This window comes from Anomaloglossus baeobatrachus, chromosome 1 (genome assembly GCF_048569485.1).
Source record: "Anomaloglossus baeobatrachus isolate aAnoBae1 chromosome 1, aAnoBae1.hap1, whole genome shotgun sequence".
Classification (NCBI taxonomy): domain Eukaryota; kingdom Metazoa; phylum Chordata; class Amphibia; order Anura; family Aromobatidae; genus Anomaloglossus; species Anomaloglossus baeobatrachus.
This window is the reverse complement of record NC_134353.1, coordinates 585619042-585640589: the sequence shown is the minus strand read 5'-3', so window position 1 is coordinate 585640589 and position 21548 is coordinate 585619042. Positions and strand designations below refer to the sequence as shown.

Genomic DNA, 21548 nt, shown 5'->3' with positions numbered 1-21548 from the left:
CTTTTGGCAAAATCAAGAAGAAACATCAATTCAGGAATTTTTTTTTTTTTTTTTTTTTTTGCTATTCACTTCTTCATAAACATGATGACAGATCTATTCTTTTGGTCAGTATGATTACAGAGATACCACAGATATTTTTATATACAGTACAGACCAAAAGTGTGGTTCTGATTCAAAGAGTTTTCTTTATTTTCAGGACTCTGAAAATTGTAGATTCACATTCAAGGCATCAAAACTATGAATTAAAATGTGGAATGAAATACTTAAAGTGTGAAACAACTGAAAATATGTCTTATATTCTAGGTTCTTCAAAGTAGCCACCTTTTGCTTTCATTACTACTTTGCCCACTCTTCGCATTCTCTTGATGAGCTTCAAGAGGTAGTCACCGGAAATGGTCTTCCAACAGTCTTGAAGTAGTTCCCAGAGATGCTTAGCACTTGTTGATCCTTTTGCCTGCACTCTGCGGTCCAGCTCACCCCAAACCATCTCGATTGGGTTCAGGTCTGGTGACTGTGGAGGCCACGTCATCTGACGTAGCACCCCATCACTCTCCTTCTTAGTCAAATAGCCCTTACATAGCCTGGAGGTGTGTTTGCGGTCATTGTCCTGTTGAAAAATAAATGATGGTCCAACTAAATGCAAACCGGATGGAATAGCATGACGCTGCAAGATGCTGTGGTAGCCATGCTGGTTCAGTATGCCTTTCAATTTTGAATAAATCCCCAACAATGTCACCAGCAAAGAACCCCCACACCATCACACCTCCTCCTCCATGCTTCACGGTGGGAACCAGCCATGTAGAATCCAACCGTTCACCTTTTCTACAAAGACACGGTAGTTGGATCCAAAGATCTCAAATTTGGACTCATCAGACCAAAGCACAGATTTCCACTGGTCTAATGTCGATTCCTTGTGTTCTTTAGCCCAAACAAGTCTCTACTGCTTGTTGCCTGTCCTTAGCAGTGGTTTCCTAGCAGTTATTTTACCATGAAGGCCTGCTGCACAAAGTCTCCTCTTAACAGTTGTACTAGAGAGGAGAAGGTGTGTCCAAACTACACACACATACACACACGTTTTGCTGGTTTTACACCATAAAAACAATTTTATAGTGAAAAAAAAAAATTCTAAATGTTTCCATTGCTGAACTTTGAGAGCTATAGCATCTTTATTTTTTCGCTGATGGAGCTGTATGGCTGCTTCTCTTTTGAAGGACAAGATGACATTTTCAGCTATACCATTTTTATTTATTCAATACTTTTCATAGAGTTTTAGTCCACTATTTTGTCAGGTGTATAATGAAAAGAGTTTTTGCTACGTTTGGTTTTTTTTTCTGTTTTTTTTACGTTGTTCACAGAAGGAGTTAACTAGTGTGAGAGTTTAACAGATCGGGTTGTTCTGAACGTGGCAATATCAAACGTGTACTTTTTTTATATTTTTCTTTTTACAAAAATATATCCATTTATTGGTATTTTTTTCTGCTTTATTTTCTATTATTTTTTTGTTTAAAAGACTTACAATTTTTTTTTTTTTATTTTACCTTTTTACTTTGTCCCTATATAGGACATTAACTTTTATTACTCTGTTCACTGGTATTATTTATTGCAATGCACTAGCTCCTGGCATGATCTAAGAGGCTTGCATTAGCTGGCTGATCCGCAGGTCATCATAACAACCTCAACAATCGTGCCCCCCTCATGATCATGCTGCACGGGTCCCGATCAGCGATCCCAGTCACTAAATGCTGAAGGCAGCATTTTGAGGGTTAAATAGCCCAGGACAGTACAGGCACAGCTTACGGCTGCGAAAGATGGGGCTCGATAATCATGTAAACAAAGCTACTGGCGGCAGTCACGCAGAAACAGCCCCTGTGCCCCGCATGACTGCCACAGCGTACCCATACGTCATAAGGCGGGAAGCTTCAAATTTTGCATTTTTCATAAGGGTAACAGAAGATAATGCACCATACAATTAGTTGTGCACTTTCTCCAGAGGACACAAACTGCACTGGTGGTCGAAAACTACTGGACACACTGTAGGGCTTGGATGGGAAGAAGCACCATTAGACTTTTGAAGCACAAAATTGGCAGATATGGATAGCAGACACCATGTTGCATTTTGCGAGCCCCTGATGTGCCTAAAAAGTGGAGACCTCCCACAAGTGACCACATTTTTTAAACTATACCCTAAAGGAATTTATTTAGATGTGTGGTGAGCACCTTGAATCCACAGGTGCATCACAGAATTTTATATTGTTGAAGTGTGAAAATGAAAAACTACATTTTCTTTCAACAAATATGTTGCTTTTACCTCAAATATTTAATGTTATAAAGGTTAGAGGAGAAAATGGACTGTACAATTTGTTGTGCAATTCCTCCAGATTACACACACACGCTATATGTGATGGAAAACTACTCTTTGGAGGCACAGCAGGGCTCGAAGGGGAAAGAGTGCCATTTGAATGTTGAACAGCCATTGTGAAAAGCTCAAGACATGGCAAAACAGCAGACACTCCCACAAATGACCCCATTTTGGAAACTACACCTCTTGTGGAACTTATCTAGGGATGTAGTGAGCATGTTTCACCATCAGGCAAGTCTCAGAATTGTATAACATTGGGCAGAGTAAATGAAAATTATCCAAATTTGTCAATACAATGTTGCGTTACTTTGTCCCCATGTTTTACATTTTCAAAAGGGCTAATAGGAGAAAATAAATGGTAACATTTATTACACAATTTCTCCTGAGTTTGCCAATACCTCATATGTGGTCAAAAACTGCTTTTGAGGCACAGTGAAAAGTGAAGAAGGGAAGGAGCGCCATAGTAGAGTACAAATTTTTCTGGAATGGTTTGAGGGTGCTATGTCACATTATCAGAGACCCTAAGATGCTAGAAAAGCAGATCCCCCCCTATAATTAACCCCACTTTACAGACTATATTCCTTAATGAAACACGTGGACACAAGATGTGGTTTAGGCACACTGTAGGGCTCACAAAATGGGGAGGGATATAGATTTGAGAGTGCAGATTTTGCTGGATTTCTTTTTAGTGGAAACCATAGTGGTTTTCAAGAGCCTTTGGGTTACCAGTAACGTGGAAGGCCCTGTTATTTCCACTGGCAGATGCTGGACTTAAATGCAGGATTGTTTGTTGTTTTTGTGGAATGAGTTGAAGTTTTTATTGGGAACATTTTCCAAGACATTTTGGATCACATTTATCCTGTGCTAAACGCTGACACTTAACTTTGGGGTTTACATCTATAGTTCCAAAGGACGTGATGTAGATGACACCCCTGAGGGATTCATTCACTATAATGAGGCAGCAGTTACGCTTGACCCTATCTGTCCTCTGTTTGGCGATGTCCTTCTTTTCAGAAGTGCACAATACTGTGGTTGATCACCCCTTTATTATCACTTGATAAACCGTACACGACTGGATTATAGGCCAGGATCAGTCCACAGTGTCTTCATCTGACTCATTATAGTGAATGTTCCGTCGGAGGTTTCATCTGAATCCGGTATGTCATAGATTTACAATTAAACTCCAGTGTAAGCGCTCAGCGTAGAGCGCAGGATACATGAGCAGAGCCTTACTGCGATCTTCCGGAGGCACAATAAACAAATCAAAAGCAGGTCAAGAATTGATTTTCTTTACTTTATATGCCATTCACAGTGCAATGTAAGTGATAAGACTGTTATAGTCTTCAGACAAAAATAATGAAAGTTCAGCTAATCTGTGTAATCAGCAGCAAAGGAAGCAAAATCCAAGATGGTGCACGGACAGGTTGACTAATATGGGGACAACCATTCCCCTTTTTAGGTGTCTTGTTTTATTTTACCAAGTTTTGAAATAACTGGACTTTTAATCTAACTAAATTTTCCAAGACGTTGCTGAATTTTCGTCATTGCTCACTGCACGTTTTAGTCTTTTATGTTTAGCTGCTATAGAACACCCTAACACAATGCTTCAACAAACGTTTTTGCATCACCATATTGTGAGAGCTATATTTTTTTTCATTTTTCTGTAGACAGTCATGTGAGGGCTTGTTTCTTGCCAGATGAATTGATGTTTTCATTAGTAGCAATTTTGTGCATAACATTTTTTTTTAATCGCTTTTTATTCCAATTTTTGGGAGACAAAATGAACAAAAAACAGCAATTCAGATATTTTTATGTCATTCCCTTTTCGCTTTAAAGGGAACCTGTCAGGTCCCATATGCTTTCTGACCTACAAGCAGGGTAATGTATGGCCTAGTAACCCCTTCCTACCCATCCCTGTGTTGTAATAGTGTGTAACATGAATGTATAAAAATACTTTTTATTACTTACGTGCTCCCTATGTAAATGAGCAGGGGCTCTAGCCCCATGGGCGTCGCATCGCCCCGTGGGCGTTTGCATGCCTTCCGTGGTATCACGCCCCTGTGGGTGTGATACCATGGATTTAAATGAGCGATGTCACCGTCCGCTACTTGAAATCCCGCACCTACACGCTTGCCATTCCCGCAGCCTTGCTATCTGGGTGCTTGCTTCTCGGCTTCAGTCGCGCTCTGCACATAGTCGGAACCGTAGAAGCCTTCTGAGCATGCGCAGTGTGCATCTGAAGCAGAGAAGCAAGCACCCGGATAACAAGGCTGCGAGAATGGTAAGTGCGCACGCGCGGGATCTCAAGGACCCAACGGTGACGTCGCTCATGTAAATCCATGGTATCACACCCACAAGGGCATGATAACACTGAATACATGAAAACACCCACGGGGCGATGCGACACCCAGAGTACTAGAGCCTCTGCTTATTTACATAGGGAACACAAATAATAAAACATTTTTATACATGCACATTACACAATATTACAACACAGGGATGGGTAGGAAGAGGTTACTAGGCCATACATCACCCTGCTTGTAGGTTAGAACGGATAATGAACCTGACAGGTTCCCTTTGAGTGAAAAGATGGCTTTATTCCTCGGGTCGGGTGAGTACGCTTACAGCAATACCCCATTTATATGTTTTGCCTCCTTCACACAAACAATTTTATAGAAAAGAAAAAAATTGGCTTTGTATCATTTTATTCTGACAGCAAAAACAATTTCATTTTTCTGCTAACAGCTGCATGGTGGCTTGGTTTTTGCATGACCTTTTCAGGGTTACCATAATTTATATTTGACTTTTGATCACATTTTATTCCCTTTTCTGGCAGTTTGATTAAAAATCCTAATCTTTGCCACGTTTGTTTTTCACGATGTTCACTGAAGGGGTTAACCAGTGTGACAGTTTTATAGATCGGGTTGCTCTGTACAAGGCAATACCAAATGTGTGTACTGTTTTGGTTTGGTTTTTTTTATCTCTGCTTAAAAATATACGTGTTTAATGATATTTTCTTTTCTTAATTTTATTTGGGGGGGATTTTTTTAAAAAAAAATCTGTTAATTTTTTTTTTTAAACTTTTTTACTTTGTTCCCTTATAGGGCATTAACTGTTATTAGTAAGATGGCTAGTTTAAAGGTAAGGTCTCGCATTTTTTTATTTTTCTATTAATAATAGTGATTATGAATTAAAGTATTTTTAATACAAAATTAAACTCACTGTTTATTTAGATTTGATTTAATTCTAGTTTTACTAAAGCACTGGGGGCTGCCATCCTAGATTTGCTGTGTGTAACGACAGTTACTCACCTCTTTTATGGCAGCGCCCAGGGCATTCATTCCGATGGTCGGACTCCGACCTTATACTTAATACAGGAGAGCTCCTGCCGGTTCCCCTCCCCCCACCACACACTGCCGGTCACCCCCTACCACTCCCGTCACTCCCCTGCCGCTCATACCCCCTCCCCGCGTGTGCTCACGTCAGGTATCTGCTGCTCGTACTGTGATCGCTGACAGGACAGGCTGCCGGGGGCGCAGGTCTGAGGGAAGTACCTGCGGCTAGAAGCGGTGATCACGGCGTGACATCTGCAGCCTGAACGGCACTGCACTACAAGATCATCCCTTCTCCCCGCATGTCACCTCGGACTTCTGATCCCAGCCGGCAGCACAGTATATGGGGGCGCGAAATACAGTGAGGCATGGGGAGACAGCCAGCGAGCGGGGCATAGGGAGACAGTGGAGCACTATGCAGCTGTCCTTGGTGACACTTTAGACATTAGGATTACTTTGCGTCCACCAACAAAACGGCTCCGCACTGTGATCCTAAACTATATCTTCCCTTATTCTTTTGAAAACACCCAGATTGGGAGGGGGAGGTGACATCGCACACAGGAGAGCAGATTCCACCCACTTATACTGCAGTTGTAATGTAAGCTAGTTCTACAGTAGCTCTAAAGCAGGATTTCAGCAGCTGCTCCCCCTAGTGTTTAAGAGTGGAAAATATCAAACTTTTACATTTTTTTTTTAAATTTTTCTCCATTAAAAACTAATATTATTTAAACATAACATTAAAACATTAATACTTTATATTTTTCAGTTATTGAAAAAGAAGGGAATTTTGTTTACTTACCGTAAATTCCTTTTCTTCTAGCTCCAATTGGGAGACCCAGACAATTGGGTGTATAGCTACTGCCTCCGGAGGCCACACAAAGTACTACACTTAAAAGTGTAAGGCCCCTCCCCTTCTGGCTATACACCCCCCCGTGGGATCACGGGCTCCTCAGTTTTAGTGCAAAAGCAAGAAGGAGGAAAGCCAATAACTGTTTTAAATACAAATTCAACCCGAGAAACAACCTCGGAGAACTGAACTGTTCAACATGAACAACATGTGCACCCGAAAAAAACAAACTTCCTAAGAAAACAGGGCGGGTGCTGGGTCTCCCAATTGGAGCTAGAAGAAAAAGGAATTTACGGTAAGTAAACAAAATTCCCTTCTTCTTTGTCGCTCCTAATTGGGAGACCCAGACAATTGGGACGTCCAAAAGCAGTCCCTGGGTGGGTAAAAGAATACCTCGTGATAGGGCCGTCAAACAGCCCTTTCCTACAGGTGAGCCACCGCCGCCTGAAGGACTTGTCTACCTAGGCCGGCATCCGCCGAAGCGTAGGTATGCACCTGATAATGCTTGGTAAAAGTGTGCAGACTCGACCAGGTAGCCGCCTGGCACACCTGCTGAGCCGTAGCCTGGTGCCGTAATGCCCAGGACGCACCCACGGCTCTGGTAGAATGGGCCTTCAGTCCTGATGGAATCGGAAGCCCAGCAGAACGGTAGGTGTGAAGAATTGGTTCCTTGATCCAACGCGCAAGGGTGGATTTGGAAGCTTGCGACCCTTTACGCTGACCAGCGACAAGGACAAAGAGTGCATCCGAGCGGCGCAGAGGCGCCGTGCGGGAAATGTAGATCCTGAGTGCTCTCACCAGATCCAATAAATGCAAACCTTTTTCAAATTGGTGAACTGGATGCGGACACAAAGACGGTAAAGTGATATCTTGATTGAGATGAAAGGAAGATACCACCTTGGGAAGAAATTCTGGAATTGGACGCAGAACTACCTTGTCCTGGTGAAACACCAGGAATGGAGATCTGCATGATAACGCCGCCAGCTCGGACACTCTCCGAAGAGACGTGACCGCCACTAGAAAGGCCACTTTCTGTGAAAGACGAGAAAGGGAAACCTCCTTCATAGGCTCGAAAGGCGGCTTTTGGAGAGCAATTAGAACCTTGTTCAGGTCCCAGGGCTTCAACGGTCGCTTGTAAGGGGGGACGATATGACAAACCCCTTGCAGGAACGTGCGTACCTGAGGAAGTCGCGCCAGGCGTTTCTGAAAAAATACGGATAGCGCGGAGACTTGACCCTTAAGGGAGCCAAGCGACAAACCTTTTTCCAACCCAGACTGCAGGAAGGAAAGAAAAGTAGGCAATGCAAAAGGCCAGGGAGAAACTCCCTTAGCAGAGCACCAAGATAGGAATATCCTCCACGTCCTGTGGTAGATCTTGGCGGAGGATGGCTTCCTAGCCTGTCTCATGGTGGCAACCACTTCATGAGATAAACCTGAGGCCGCTAGGATCCAGGACTCAATGGCCACACAGTCAGGTTCAGGGCCGCAGAATTCAGATGGAAAAACGGCCCTTGAGACAGCAAGTCTGGACGGTCTGGTAGTGCCCACGGATGGCCTACCGTGAGGTGCCACAGATCCGGGTACCACGACCTCCTTGGCCAGTCTGGAGCGACGAGAATGGCGCGGCGGCAGTCGGACCTGATTTTGCGGAGCACTCTGGGCAACAATGCCAGATGTGGGAACACATACGGTAGCCGGAACTGCGACCAATCTTGAACTAAGGCGTCTGCCGCCAGAGCTCGGTGATCGTGAGACCGTGCCATGAAAACCGGGACCTTGTTGTTGTGCCGTGACGCCATCAGGTCGACGTCCGGCATCCCCCAGCGGCGACAGATCTCCTGAAACACGTCCGGGTGAAGAGACCATTCCCCTGCGTCCATGCCCTGGCGACTGAGAAAGTCTGCTTCCCAGTTTTCTACGCCTGGGATGTGGACTGCGGATATGGTGGATGCCGTGTCTTCCACCCACGTCAGAATCCGCCGGACTTCCTGGAAGGCTTGCCGACTGCGTGTTCCCCCTTGGTGGTTGATGTATGCCACCGCTGTGGAGTTGTCCGACTGAATTCGGATCTGCTTGCCTTCCAGCCACTGTTGGAAGGCTTGTAGGGCAAGATAGACTGCTCTGATCTCCAGAACATTGATCTGAAGGGTGGACTCTTTCCGAGTCCACGTACCTTGAGCCCTGTGGTGGAGAAACACTGCTCCCCACCCTGATAGACTCGCATCTGTCGTGACCACCGCCCAGGATGGGGGTAGGAACGACTTTCCTTTTGACAATGGGGTGGGAAGAAGCCACCACCGGAGAGATTCCTTGGCTGCCTGAGAGAGGGAGACCTCCCTGTCGAGGGACGTCGACTTCCCGTCCAATTGGCGGAGAATGTCCCATTGTAGTGGACGCAGATGAAACTGCGCAAAAGGAACTGCTTCCATTGCTGCTACCATCTTCCCTAGGAAGTGCATGAGGCGCCTCAAGGGGTGCGACTGGCCCTGAAGGAGAGATTGCACCCCTATCTGTAGCGAGCACTGTTTGTCCAGTGGAAGTTTCACTATCGCTGAGAGAGTATGAAACTCCATGCCAAGATATGTTAGTGATTGGGTCGGGGTTAGATTTGACTTTGAAAAGTTGATAATCCACCCGAAACTCTGGAGAGTCTTCAGTGCCACGTTCAGGCTGTGTTGGCATGCCTCTTGAGAGGGTGCCTTGATAAGTAGATCGTCCAAATACGGGATCACGGAGTGACCTTGCGAGTGCAGGACTGCTACTACTGCTGCCATGACCTTGGTGAAGACCCGAGGGGCTGTCGCCAGCCCGAAAGGTAGAGCTACGAACTGCAGGTGTTCGCTTCCTATAACGAAGCGTAGAAAACGCTGATGCTCTGGCGCAATTGGCACGTGGAGATAAGCATCCTTGATGTCTATTGATGCTAGGAAATCTCCTTGAGACATTGAGGCGATAACGGAGCGGAGAGATTCCATCCTGAACCTCCTGGTTTTTACGTGTTTGTTGAGCAGCTTTAGATCCAGGACGGGACGGAACAACCCGTCTTTCTTTGGCACCACAAACAAATTGGAGTAAAAACCGTGACCTTGTTCCTGAAGAGGAACAGAAGTCACCACTCCTTCCGCCTTTAGAGCGGACACCGCTTGTAGCAGAGCATCGGCTCGGTCGGGCGGTGGGGAAGTTCTGAAGAAGCGAGTTGGAGGACGAGAGCTGAACTCTATCCTGTACCCGTGAGACAGAATGTCTCTCACCCAACGGTCTTTGACCTGTGACAGCCAAATGTCGCCAAAGCGGGAGAGCCTGCCACCGACCAAGGATGCGGAGAGAGGAGGCTGAGAGTCATGAGGAAGCCGTCTTGGTAACGGTTCTTCCGGCTGGCTTTTTTGGGCGTGATTGAGTCCGCCAAGAATCTGAGCCCCTCTGATCCTTTTGAGTCCTTTTGGACGAGTAGAATTGGGACCTGCCTGAGCCTCGAAAGGACCGAAAACCAGACTGTCCCCTCCTCTGTTGGGGTTTGTTTTGTCTGGGCTGAGGTAAGGATGAATCCTTACCCTTGGAGTGTTTAATGATTTCATCCAAACGCTCACCAAACAATCGGTCACGAGAAAAAGGCAAACTGGTTAAGCACTTCTTGGAAGAAGAATCTGCCTTCCATTCTCTCAACCACAGGGCTCTGCGTAAAACCACAGAGTTGGCTGACGCCACCGCCGTACGGCTCGTAGAGTCTAGGACAGCATTAATCGCGTAAGACGCGAATGCAGACATTTGAGAGGTCAAGGGTGCCACCTGCGGAGCAGATGTACGTGTGACCGTGTCGACCTGTGTAAGGCCAGCTGAAATAGCTTGGAGTGCCCATACGGCTGCGAATGCTGGCGCCAACGACGCTCCAATAGCTTCATAGATGGATTTTAACCAGAGCTCCATCTGTCTGTCAGTGGCATCTTTAAGTGCCGCCCCATCTTCCACTGCAACTAGAGATCTGGCTGCAAGCCTGGAGATTGGAGGGTCCACCTTGGGACACTGTGTCCAGCCCTTGACCACGTCAGGGGGAAAAGGATAGCGTGTATCTTTAAGCCGTTTGGAAAAACGCTTATCTGGATAAGCGTGGTGTTTCTGGATTGCGTCTCTAAAGTCAGAGTGGTCCAGAAAAGTGCTTAATTTACGCTTGGGATACCTGAAATGGAATTTCTCCTGCTGTGAAGCTGCCTCCTCCGCAAGAGGAGCTGGTGGAGAAATATCTAACATCTTATTGATGGACGCTATAAGATCATTCACTATGGCGTCACCATCCGGGGTATCTAGATTGAGAGCGGCCCCAGCATCAGACTCCTGATCAGTTACATCCGCCTCATCACACAGAGAGTCGTCCCGCTGGGACCCTGACCAGTGTGATGAAGTTGAGGGTCGCACATAGCGAGCCCGCTTAGGTTGTCTGGGACTGTCGTCCGAGTCAGAGCCGTCACCCTGGGGTGCATGTGACACCCCCGGAGCTAGGAAGTGGTCCAGCTGAGGGGGACAAGGTGGCAATGAATCAACAGTGCCCATGGTCTGAGTTACTGGTCTAGACTGCAACGTTTCAAGAATTTTAGACATAGTCATAGACAATCTGTCAGCAAAAGCTGCAAACTCCGTCCCTGTCACCTGGACAGCATTCACAGGTGGTTCTCCCTGGGTCACCTCTAGCAGCGGCCCCGGCTGAGCAATTGCCACAGGGGCCGAGCACTGCACACAATGGGGGTCAGTGGAACCTGCCGGTAGAGTAGCCCCACATGCGGTACAAGCAGCATATAAAGTCCGTGCCTTGGCACTTTTGCTTTTTGCGGACGACATGCTGTTGTCTCCTTGAGAAATCTAAGGAGGGTATATAGCAGAAAATCACCAGCGACTGTACAGTGCAAAGTATTGCCAGCACAAAATACAAAGTACACTATGGCACAAGTGGGGGAGAGCCCTTGAGGGCTGCTTACCGCCCGCTGAAAAGCGGGTGTGAGGTCGTAGAATCCCTTGTCTGAGTCTCCCCGTCTCCCCTCTGCAGCTCAGCGTGCAGGCAGGAATGGCTGCCGGCGTCCTGTGAAGAGGGGCGGACCGTGGGCGTCACAAACAAAAGTGCGGGAAACTGCGTCCCACTGTGCCTAGTGTGAGGGCTGGAGTATGTAAAACAGACTCCAGCTCTTAGCGCTGCTGGTCTGTACAGCGTCCCGCCCTCCTCCTGACTGGCAGGTCTGGGGGCGGGAACGATACGAACCAGGCCGCAAAAGCCGGGGACTGTAGTAATCTAGCGCGGCCGTCATATATGCACGGCCAGCGCAGAAGTCCCCGGCGCACCACAAATCCCAGCCGCGACGCAGTAAAAACTGACCCCCGCGGCCGGATCGGCCGATCGTACTAAGTCACCTCACTCAGCAGAGCTGTAGTGAGTAACGGCACAAGCGCAGCAGCGCTGTTTACCCCGGCGCACTAACACACCCAGCAATGCTGCAGTGTGCGTGCGATAAGCACGGGGACACGGAGTACCTTGATGGAGCAGGGTCCTGTCCCTGAGGAAACTCCGCTCCGTATCCAGCAGATCCTCCAGGGGCTGTGGATGGAGCACGGCCTCAGTGCCCGGAGACCGGTAAAGTCCCACTTCACCCAGAGCCCTAATGGGGATGGGGAAGGAATCAGCATGTGGGCTCCAGCCTCCGTACCCGCAATGGGTACCTCAACCTTAACAAACACCGCCGACAGAAAGTGGGGTGAGAAGGGAGCATGCTGGGGGCCCTCGTATGGGCCCTCTTTTCTTCCATCCGACATAGTCAGCAGCTGCTGCTGACTAAACAGTGGAGCTATGCGTGGATGTCTGGCCTCCTTCGCACAAAGCATAAAACTGAGGAGCCCGTGATCCCACGGGGGGGTGTATAGCCAGAAGGGGAGGGGCCTTACACTTTTAAGTGTAGTACTTTGTGTGGCCTCCGGAGGCAGTAGCTATACACCCAATTGTCTGGGTCTCCCAATTAGGAGCGACAAAGAAATTTTTTTTTTTATAACACCATCCCTTCAATGCATCACAATGCTTGTGCATGGCAATGCATTGCACTTGTCAGTTTGACACTGACTGATAAAGTAGGTCTGCTCTGGATTACACTCACAAATCACTATCTGGAGACCTGATTTTCATATGTTAAAGGGAACCATTTTTTTTGGCCTATAAGCTGCGGCCACCACCACCGGGCTCTTATATACAGCATTCTAACATGCTGTATATAAGGGCCCAGGCCGGGGGTATAACATAAAAAACATTTTATAACACTTACCTAACGGTCGCGCGGTTATTTATACGCCTTATGGGCATCTCCGTTTTCCGGTGCCAGCGCCGCCTCTTTTGGCCATCTTTGTGCTCCATCTTCTCTAGCCGCGGTGCATGATGGGTCCGATGTCATACACACTCGCCAGCATTCAGGTCCTGAGTAGGCGCACTTTGCTCTGCCCTGGGTAGAGCAGATCAAAATACTGTAGTGCGCCAGCGCAGGACCGGCGAGTGTGTATGACGTAGCGGCGTCATGCACCCAGGCTTCAGAAAGAGCACGAAGATGGCCGAAAGAGGAGGCGCCGGCCCCGGACAACGGAGACGCCCATAAGGCCCACCACGCGACGGTTGGGTAAGTATTATAAGGTGTTTTTTACGTTATACCCCTAGCCTGGGCTCTTATATACAGTATGTTAGAATGCTGTATATAAGAGCCCGGTGGTGGTAGCCGCAGCTTATAGGCCAAAAAAGTGGTGTCAAGTTCCCTTTAAACTTGGTGCTAATGCAACAAGCTGACAGACACCAGTGAGCCACACACCATGGGCTCATGAACTAGCCAGCCAGCCACACACACCATGGGCTCGCAAGCCACACATGTGGTTCCCGAGCATCAGGTTGGGGGTCCCTTGTCTATGAGATTGCCGGATATAGCTGAGCACTGTACTCAACTTTCCCCACAGCCTTATTGACAATCAATGGCTCAGGAGTCTATAGCATGACCTTTGCTGCACCCATGAGATCACTGGGGGTGCCATGTGTTGGCCTTCCAGCCATCAATAAGTAAGGCTGCTTTCACACTACGTCTTTTTAACATGCGTCCTGAACGTTTTTTTGCTGCAAAAGCGGATCCTGCTTTTACAGCAAAAAACGCATGCTAACGCATGTGTTACTTTGCAGGATCCTGTCACTGGATGTTTAGGGGCGGGCATTGGAGTCATGTGATCGGGAGTGAGGGGAACTAAACGTGCCAGACTGGGAGCCGGCTTCTGACAGCTGCGAGGCTCGTAACCAAGGTAAACATCGGGTATACTTGCTTGGATACCCGAGATTTACTTTGGTTACAAGCGTCTGCAGCTGCTAGGAGCCGGGCTCCCTGCACACGTTACCAACGTAAACATCGGGTAACTAAGAGAAGTGGTTACCCGATATTTACCTTGGTTACGAGTGTCTGCAGCTCTCAGGTGGAGGAGAGGGAGGGGGAGAGACGGGGAGAGACAGAGAGAGAGGGAGGAGAGAGACAGGGAGGGACGAGGAGAGAGGGACTGATCACGCGAGGCTGGCTTCTGTGCATGCTCAGTAGAGCAAGCAGGATCCTGTCTATCAGCATGCCAGCGTTCACATGCGTTTGCATGCTGTTTAGTCAGGATCCAGCAATTTGCAGAAGTTGGACGCAGCTCAAAAACGCTACAAGTAGCGTTTTTGAAAGATGTTAAAAAACTGCAAGTCGCTGGATCCTCACTATAACGCACGCAAACGCAGGTGATCGCATGTTAACGCGAGTCCATTGCAAATGCATTGAAATGAAAACGCATTTGCACTGGATCCGTTTCTGCGTTAAAAAAACGTTCAGGACGCATGTTAAAAAGACGTAGTGTGAAAGCAGCCTTATACCTTACTATACTGATAGGGGGATAATTTATTACCTTGATACATATTAAATAGATCATCTTCTGATTCATATCCCGCTAGAGTTAAGTTAAATACCTTATCAGCTCTGCCAATGAAAGAAGTCTTCCCGGCCAGTCCTAAGCAAATCGCACAAACAATGCTTGACTTCCCAGTTCCATTGGCACCAACAATCATGTTTAAGTGAGGACCAGGAAAAACTTCACAGCTATCGTAAGTCCTAAAATGAAAACGTACAGGTATTAGATAACACACTTTCTGCTCACATTCACAAAACAGGTTGTACTGTGATACTTCTAATTTCAGCTATTTTCAACATATCTACTCGCTATTATTGAACTGTTAGGGTATGTGCCCATGATCAGGACTCACGGTCTCCTGACCAACAGGGCCTCGCGCCTCCTCCGCAGGAGACCGCAGCTACTTGTGCCCACGATCAGGGTTCTGTGCGCTGCAGTCTCCTCGCTGTGTTTTCCCTACGGAGGACACATGTGAATCTGCAGCAAACACTTGATACGCTGTGGTCTGGAAAGACGCACCGCAGGTCAGTGTTTGATGCGAAAAAAAACAAACAACCACAAGAAATTACCGTCCACTTTGCTTGTACTGTACATTGCAGCGTTCTGGACGCAGCTGAAGCATGCTGCATCCTAAACACTGCAAACACTGATCGTGGGCCCGCACCCTTAAAGGTTGTTATACATTTTGATTTCTGATGTATTGCGATATATTCTGCAGCACTTTCAGATAACCCGTCTCCAGGCTACAAATTGCTTTACTCACCCCCCTTTGCCCCGCAATGAGTGTCTGCCACTGATCCTGGTGGTATTGTCTGCAGTGCTGATGTCAAGTGGACAACGCTGCAGCCGATCAGTGAGCTCAGCAGCTTGATGCATCAACTTGGGCAGAACTTCAAGCTCAGTTACTGGCTGCAACGACAGTGACGTGAGGTCAGCGCTGCAGACAATAACAGACTGTAGGAGCAGTGAGGGAGACTCAACTCTGGACCTGGGAGGTAAACGGTTTGTTTTACATATAAACAAACTGCAGACGGGGAGCAGGGGTTTATGAAACAGAACATCCCTGTAAGGCTACTTTCACACATCCGGTTTTTGCTCTGCGGCACAATACGGCGTTCTGCAGAAAAACCGCAACCGTTTTTTTTTACGCCGGTTGCGGTTTTTTTTTTTCATAGACTTACATTAGTGCCGTATTGTGCCGCAGGGGCTTGCGTTCGGTCCGGTTTTTGCCGCATGCGGCAGATTTAGCCGATGCCGCGGCCGGATAGAACGTTCCCTGCAACGTTTTTTTCTCCAGCAAAAAAAAACGCATCGCGCCGCATCCGGCCACTGCGGCGCATTTTTCAGTGCATGCCTATGGGCGCCGGATGCGGCGCGATGCGGAAAAAACGCATCCGGTCGCCGCATGCGTTTTTTTCCACTGCGCATGCTCAGTAGCGTGCCGCAACCGGAAAAAAAACGGACGAGCCGCATGTAAAAACTTATGCAAAGGATGCGGTGTTTTCGCCGAATCCGTTGCATAGGTTTCACAGCCGGATTGAACCGCAGTGCTCAAACCGGATGTGTGAAAGCAGCCTAATAAAACCCATTCACATATTGGGGAAAGTTTATCAAAACTGTATAAGGCTGCTTTCACACATCCGCTTTTTGCAGTGCGGCTCAATCCGGCTCAAAAACATATGCAACGGATGCGTTGAAAAAAACGGATCCGTTGCATAAGTTTTTCCATGCGGCCCGTCCGTTTTTTGACAGATGCGGCTTGATACTGAGCATGCGCAGTGCAAAAAAATGCATCCGGCCGCCGGATGCGGTTTTTGCCGCAGGACGCCGCATCCGGCGTCCATAGGCTTGCATTGTAAATCGTGCTGCATCGCGCCGGCGCGATGCGTTTTTTTAGCCGCATAAAAATAACGTGCCAGGCAATGTTTCATCCGGCAAAAATCGGACGTAACGCAAGACCATGCGGCACAATACGGTGCTAATGCAAGTCTATGCAGAAAAAAAACGCAACCGGCGGCAAAAAAAAACGGTTGCATTTTTTCTGCAAAGTGCCGTATTGTGCCGCTCAGCAAAAACCGGATGTGTGAAAGCAGCCTAAAGGAAAAACTGTCTGTTGCCATAGCAACCAATTAGAGCTCTGTTTTCATTTTACCAGAGCGGTTTAATAAAAATGAACACTAATTCTTCTTTTAGGCCATTTTAATAAATGAGGTCCATATGGGAAATTTACAAACTACAATTCACCAGAATTGTATCCAACTGAGGCAGAACTGTGCTGTACATGCCAATATGCCATGTCACACAAAGGGCACTGTTCACTGTTGCAAACGCGCCAGTTGATGTCATTGTTTTTTTTCTTTTTTTGCACCAACTTCATCTTTCCATTTACTCTATTAAGTCTTATATTTGTCCACCTGTTTTGTCATTTTTTCTAGCTCACCACTGTAGGCAGAGTGTAGGGTTTCTAGATGTTTTTGGCAGATTCATCATTTGTAACTTTTCAAAAAGTCACAAATCGGCGGCGACCAACCGTGGAAACAGATTAAGATGGCGGCAGGTCAGTAGAATACTGGGGCAGGCCGGCGTCATTAACGATATCGCAGCGTGTGACACTGACCAGCGACCTTAAGCGACCTCAAAAATGGTGAAAATCGTTCACCATGGAGAGGTCGTCCCAAAAACAAAAATCGGTAATGGTTGATTATCGATGTTGTTCGTTGTTCCTGCGGCAGCACACATCGCTGTGTGTGACACCGCAGGAGCGAGGAACAACACCTTACCTGCCGCCGGCCGCAATGTGGAAGGAAGGAGGTGGGCGGGATGTTTCGTCCCGCTCATCTCCGCCCCTCCGCTTTGATTGGCCGGCCGCTTAGTGACGTTGCGGTGACGTTGCTGTGATGCCAAACGTCCCTCCCCCTTGAAGGAGGGATTGTTCAGCAGTCACAGCGACGACCAGGTAAGTGCGTGTCACGCTGCCGTAGCGATAATGTTCGCTGCGGCAGCGATCACAAGTTATCGCATGCACGACGGGGGCGGGTGCTTTTGCGTACGATATCGCTAGCAATTGCTAGCGATATCGTAGCGTGTAAAGCCCGCTTTAGGATAGGTCATCAATGTCTGATCAGCCGGGATCTAACAACCGGCACTCCTACAGATCAGCTGTCATTGGTGACAGTAGCAGGCGGCTGGAAATGCTCAATTCTGGAGCTGCTCCATCTTCTGATAGTGGACGCTGCTGGGTACTGCACATCGGCTTCCTGTAGATATGAATGGCAGGCGGATGTGCAGTACCCAGTCACGGTCACTACCAGAAGCAGCTCCAAAACTGAGCATTTCTGGCCACCTGCGCTAGTTATGCGCAGTCCGGCTCTTTTTGGTGATCTGGCTCACATGGCTCCGTTCACCAAAAAGAGCCGGATCTTTTGTATCCTAAATAGATCCCTATTAAATATGTGTTCACCTCAGGTGAACACATATTTAAGATATGTTAACGTGGCCAAAACCCCACCCACTTGAAACAAGCCAATTAAACTGCTGAATGGGCAGGGTTTTGTTTGGGTGGATGGGATTTCGATGGCTGAACACCGGACTTTTACACCCAGTGAGAGCCATTATGGGTACTTTCACACTTGCATTCAGCGCAGTCCGTCACTATGGAGAATAGCGCAGTCCGTTAACGCACTGCGCTATTCTCCATAGACTTGTATGGACGATGCATGGTAACGCAAGTGTCAGCGTTGCATCCGTTGGACGACGCTGCGTCGTTATTTTGACGTTGCGCCGGGCGGGCGGAACGCAGCATGTAACTTTTTTTGAGCAGCGTAATCCGTAGGATTTCACTGCGCATGCTCTCTCTGGCTCCCTGCACCCGTAACCAAGGTAAATATCGGGTAACCAAGCAGTGCTTTGCCGATATTTACCCTCGCTACGTGTCCAGGGAGCCCGACACTTCCCCGCTTGGCTCCACCCCCTCCTGCACTCCACTCCGCATGTATGTACAAGTGTACACACACACACACACACACACACACACACACACACACTCACCTGTCCTCAGCGCCATGGGCCGCTCGGCTCCACCCACTCCGCACACATTCTCGGCGGCCGGCACGTGAGAGTGCTCAGCTGATCGCCCGGCCGCCGGCACGTGAGAGCGCTCAGCTGATCGCCCGGCAGCCGGCACGTGAGAGCGCTCAGCTGATCGCCCGGCAGCCGGCACGTGAGAGCGCTCAGCTGATCGCCCGGCAGCCGGCACGTGAGAGCGCTCAGCTGATCGCCCGGCAGCCGGCACGTGAGAGCGCTCAGCTGATCGCCCGGCAGCCGGCACGTGAGAGCGCTCAGCTGATCGCCCGGCAGCCGGCACGTGAGAGCGCTCAGCTGATCGCCCGGCAGCCGGCTATTGAGAGCAATCAGTTGAGCGCCCGGCCGCCGGGTGATCAGCTGATCATTCACAATAGTCTGCTGCCGGTAAAACTGTAAAGAAGAAAGAAAAAAAAAAAGCTTTCCGTTGTTTCGTACGATCCGTAGCATCCGTTGCATCCGTCCCACAACGCAATGCTACGGAAGCCGTCCAACGCAAGTGTGAAAGTAGCCTAAGACAATTTAGTGGCTCTCACTGGTGTGCCGACTATTTGTGTCGGATCGGTCGCGACCAACACATCACTAGCCAGCACCAAGAACAGCTGATCGGCAGCAGGGCTGGGTATCGGACCCCAGTCAATCAAACATTGATGACCTACCTTAAGGATAGGCCATTAAAGGGATATTTTCATCTCCAAGATCCTATCCCAATATGTAGTAGGTGCAATAATAATATTAGCAAATAGCTCCTATTACAAGAGTAGTATAGTTCTTCTGATACAACCATGTCTCTTACCTCATATGCAGGGCATTGCAGCTTGGGTATCCATGGTTACAATCATGAGAAATTTACCATATGAATCGATGTAACCATGGATACCCAAGCTGCAATGCCTTGCACATGAGGTAAGAGACATGACTATAATCAGAAAAATACTACATTTCTAATTGGAGATATTTACTACTATTATTATTACACCTACTACACATTGGGATAGGATCTTGGGAGATGGGAATACCCCTTTAATGTTAAAGTTGGATACTTTAATCACCCAAGTAAAAAAAATCCCCTATACTTCCATCACACATTTGCGCTGTTCCAGAGATGTCAGCTCCACATCTCCCAGGAATAATGGCACAGGTGGAGCATTGGTGCGGACATCGCCACCAGTGCAGGAGTGAAGTACTAGTTTTTCTTTATTCAGGGGACTTTGGCAGTTAAGAAGCACATGTCCCAGTAGTGGACAGCCCCTCTAAATCTAAGGCATGCATTTTAGTATGTGGTGCAGTGGTATACAATGCCTCGGATAAGCCCACCCACTCCAAACAAAAGTGCCAACAGAAAGGGGCAAAAAGTAGCAATAATTATACCCTATGCGACTTTTGTCTGAAGGCAGATACATGGCACTATCAGAGGCAATCGCGACATGCACCAGCCAGATCAGGGGCAGCACAATGTAACCCTATACACAACAGCCGCGTCTATGCAATAGCAGAGAGCCAGAAGCATGGCCGTGCAAGAAGGGTCACATACAGGAAATTCTCCATCTTGATACGGAGGATCGCGCCCTCGATATTCTGCTTGTCCTGCCGCCGGCTGCCATCAGCTTTCCTCTTCCCCAGCTGGGTCGCCATGATCGCACAACTCCTGAGCAGCACGTGACCTCCCCGTAGGCGCTAACAATTCCTCATACGTCACCACAACGGCGCAGCCATGTTTACTATGGGCAGCGTACACACTGCTGTACTATACGGATTCCAGAAGCTCATACAATGGCGTTTTCAAGAAGAAGACGCAGTGTGTGTCCGGTCTATAGGGACAAGCTGTACTGCAGAATACAGTGAGAAGCGGGACACAGGATTGGCCAGTGACTGCCTCTCACAACCGAGACACGTGATTGGCCAGTGACTGCCTCTCGCAACCGGGACACGTGATTGGCCAGTGACTGCCTCTCGCAACCGGGACACAGGATTGGCCAGTGACTGCCTCTCGCAACCGGGTCACCTGATTGGCCAGTGACTGCCTCTCGCAACCGGGTCACGTGATTGGCAATGGCCAGTGATTGCCTCTGAAATAGTGATGGGCAGTCCGGCTCTTTTTGATGAGCCGGCTCATTCGGCTCGGCTCACCAAAAAGAATCGGCTCTTTCGGCTCAAAAAACGGCTCTTTTTTTAAAAAAACCCCCTCTGCTACACCTTGTGATGATACAGAACCTCCCCTGTACATTGGGAACCTCATTCTACACCCTTGTATGTATCTAGTGAAGCAGTAAAAACAGTTTTTAGCATTATTGTTTCCGTTTCCTCAGATTGTCAGCTCTTCTGGACAGGGCCCTCGCTCCTCTTTTATGTGGTGTTTTTTGTACATGTCCTTTCTACATTAGTCAGTGCTCTGATATGTGTCGCTCCTACAAAAGATTATAATTCCTGAAAATAAAGGCGAGTTGCAATTACTGTGCTGCCTGTCACTATATGTGCAACACACACACACTGTACATACTGAACACAAAGGACACACATACATACACACATTGTACACCCACACTGTACATACTGAACACATTGTACACACATACTGCACGCACACCAAAATATGGAAGCATAGGATACTGAATAGCAAAATCAGTTTATTACAACACAACCTGGAACAGAAATGTTTAAATGCTAACATAGCATGGGTCCAACTTCTGCTGGTGGTGCACAGCACTACAAATCCCAGCAAGTGGAACACAATATGGCAATGCAACACTAGTTACATACCAACTTTTTTAACAGTTAAGTGACAATAAATGTCATTGAGGTAGTATTGCACATGAAACAAATGTATAGAGGTTGTCCTAACATTGATGGTCTGGCCTTACTATAGGTAATCAATGTGTGATGGCTGGAGGGCGGATGTGCGGTATCTAGCCGCTGTCACTACATACAAGATGGAGCACCTTCATAACGGCAAATCTGGCCAGCATTAAGAACAGCTGATCATCCGAGGTGTCGGGTG

At 47.9% G+C, this 21548-nt stretch overlaps 1 protein-coding gene across 2 annotated transcripts in view; it reads right to left on the bottom strand.

Moving 5' to 3' along the window:
• Nucleotides 1-20395, bottom strand: part of SMC5 (structural maintenance of chromosomes 5) — a 266453-nt gene extending 246058 nt beyond the window's left edge. Inside the window, exons 1-2 of one of the 2 annotated variants that reach the window (XM_075317886.1) lie at nt 20085-20395; nt 14529-14670 (exon numbers count right to left, since the gene is read on the bottom strand). In XM_075317886.1, coding sequence (XP_075174001.1) covers nt 14529-14670; nt 20085-20185 — 243 coding nt within the window. In that variant the 5' untranslated portion in view covers nt 20186-20395. The remainder of the gene's footprint in view (nt 1-14528; nt 14671-20084) is intronic. The other variant, XM_075317896.1, reaches the window with a different exon arrangement.
• Nucleotides 20396-21548: the final 1153 nt, after the last annotated feature.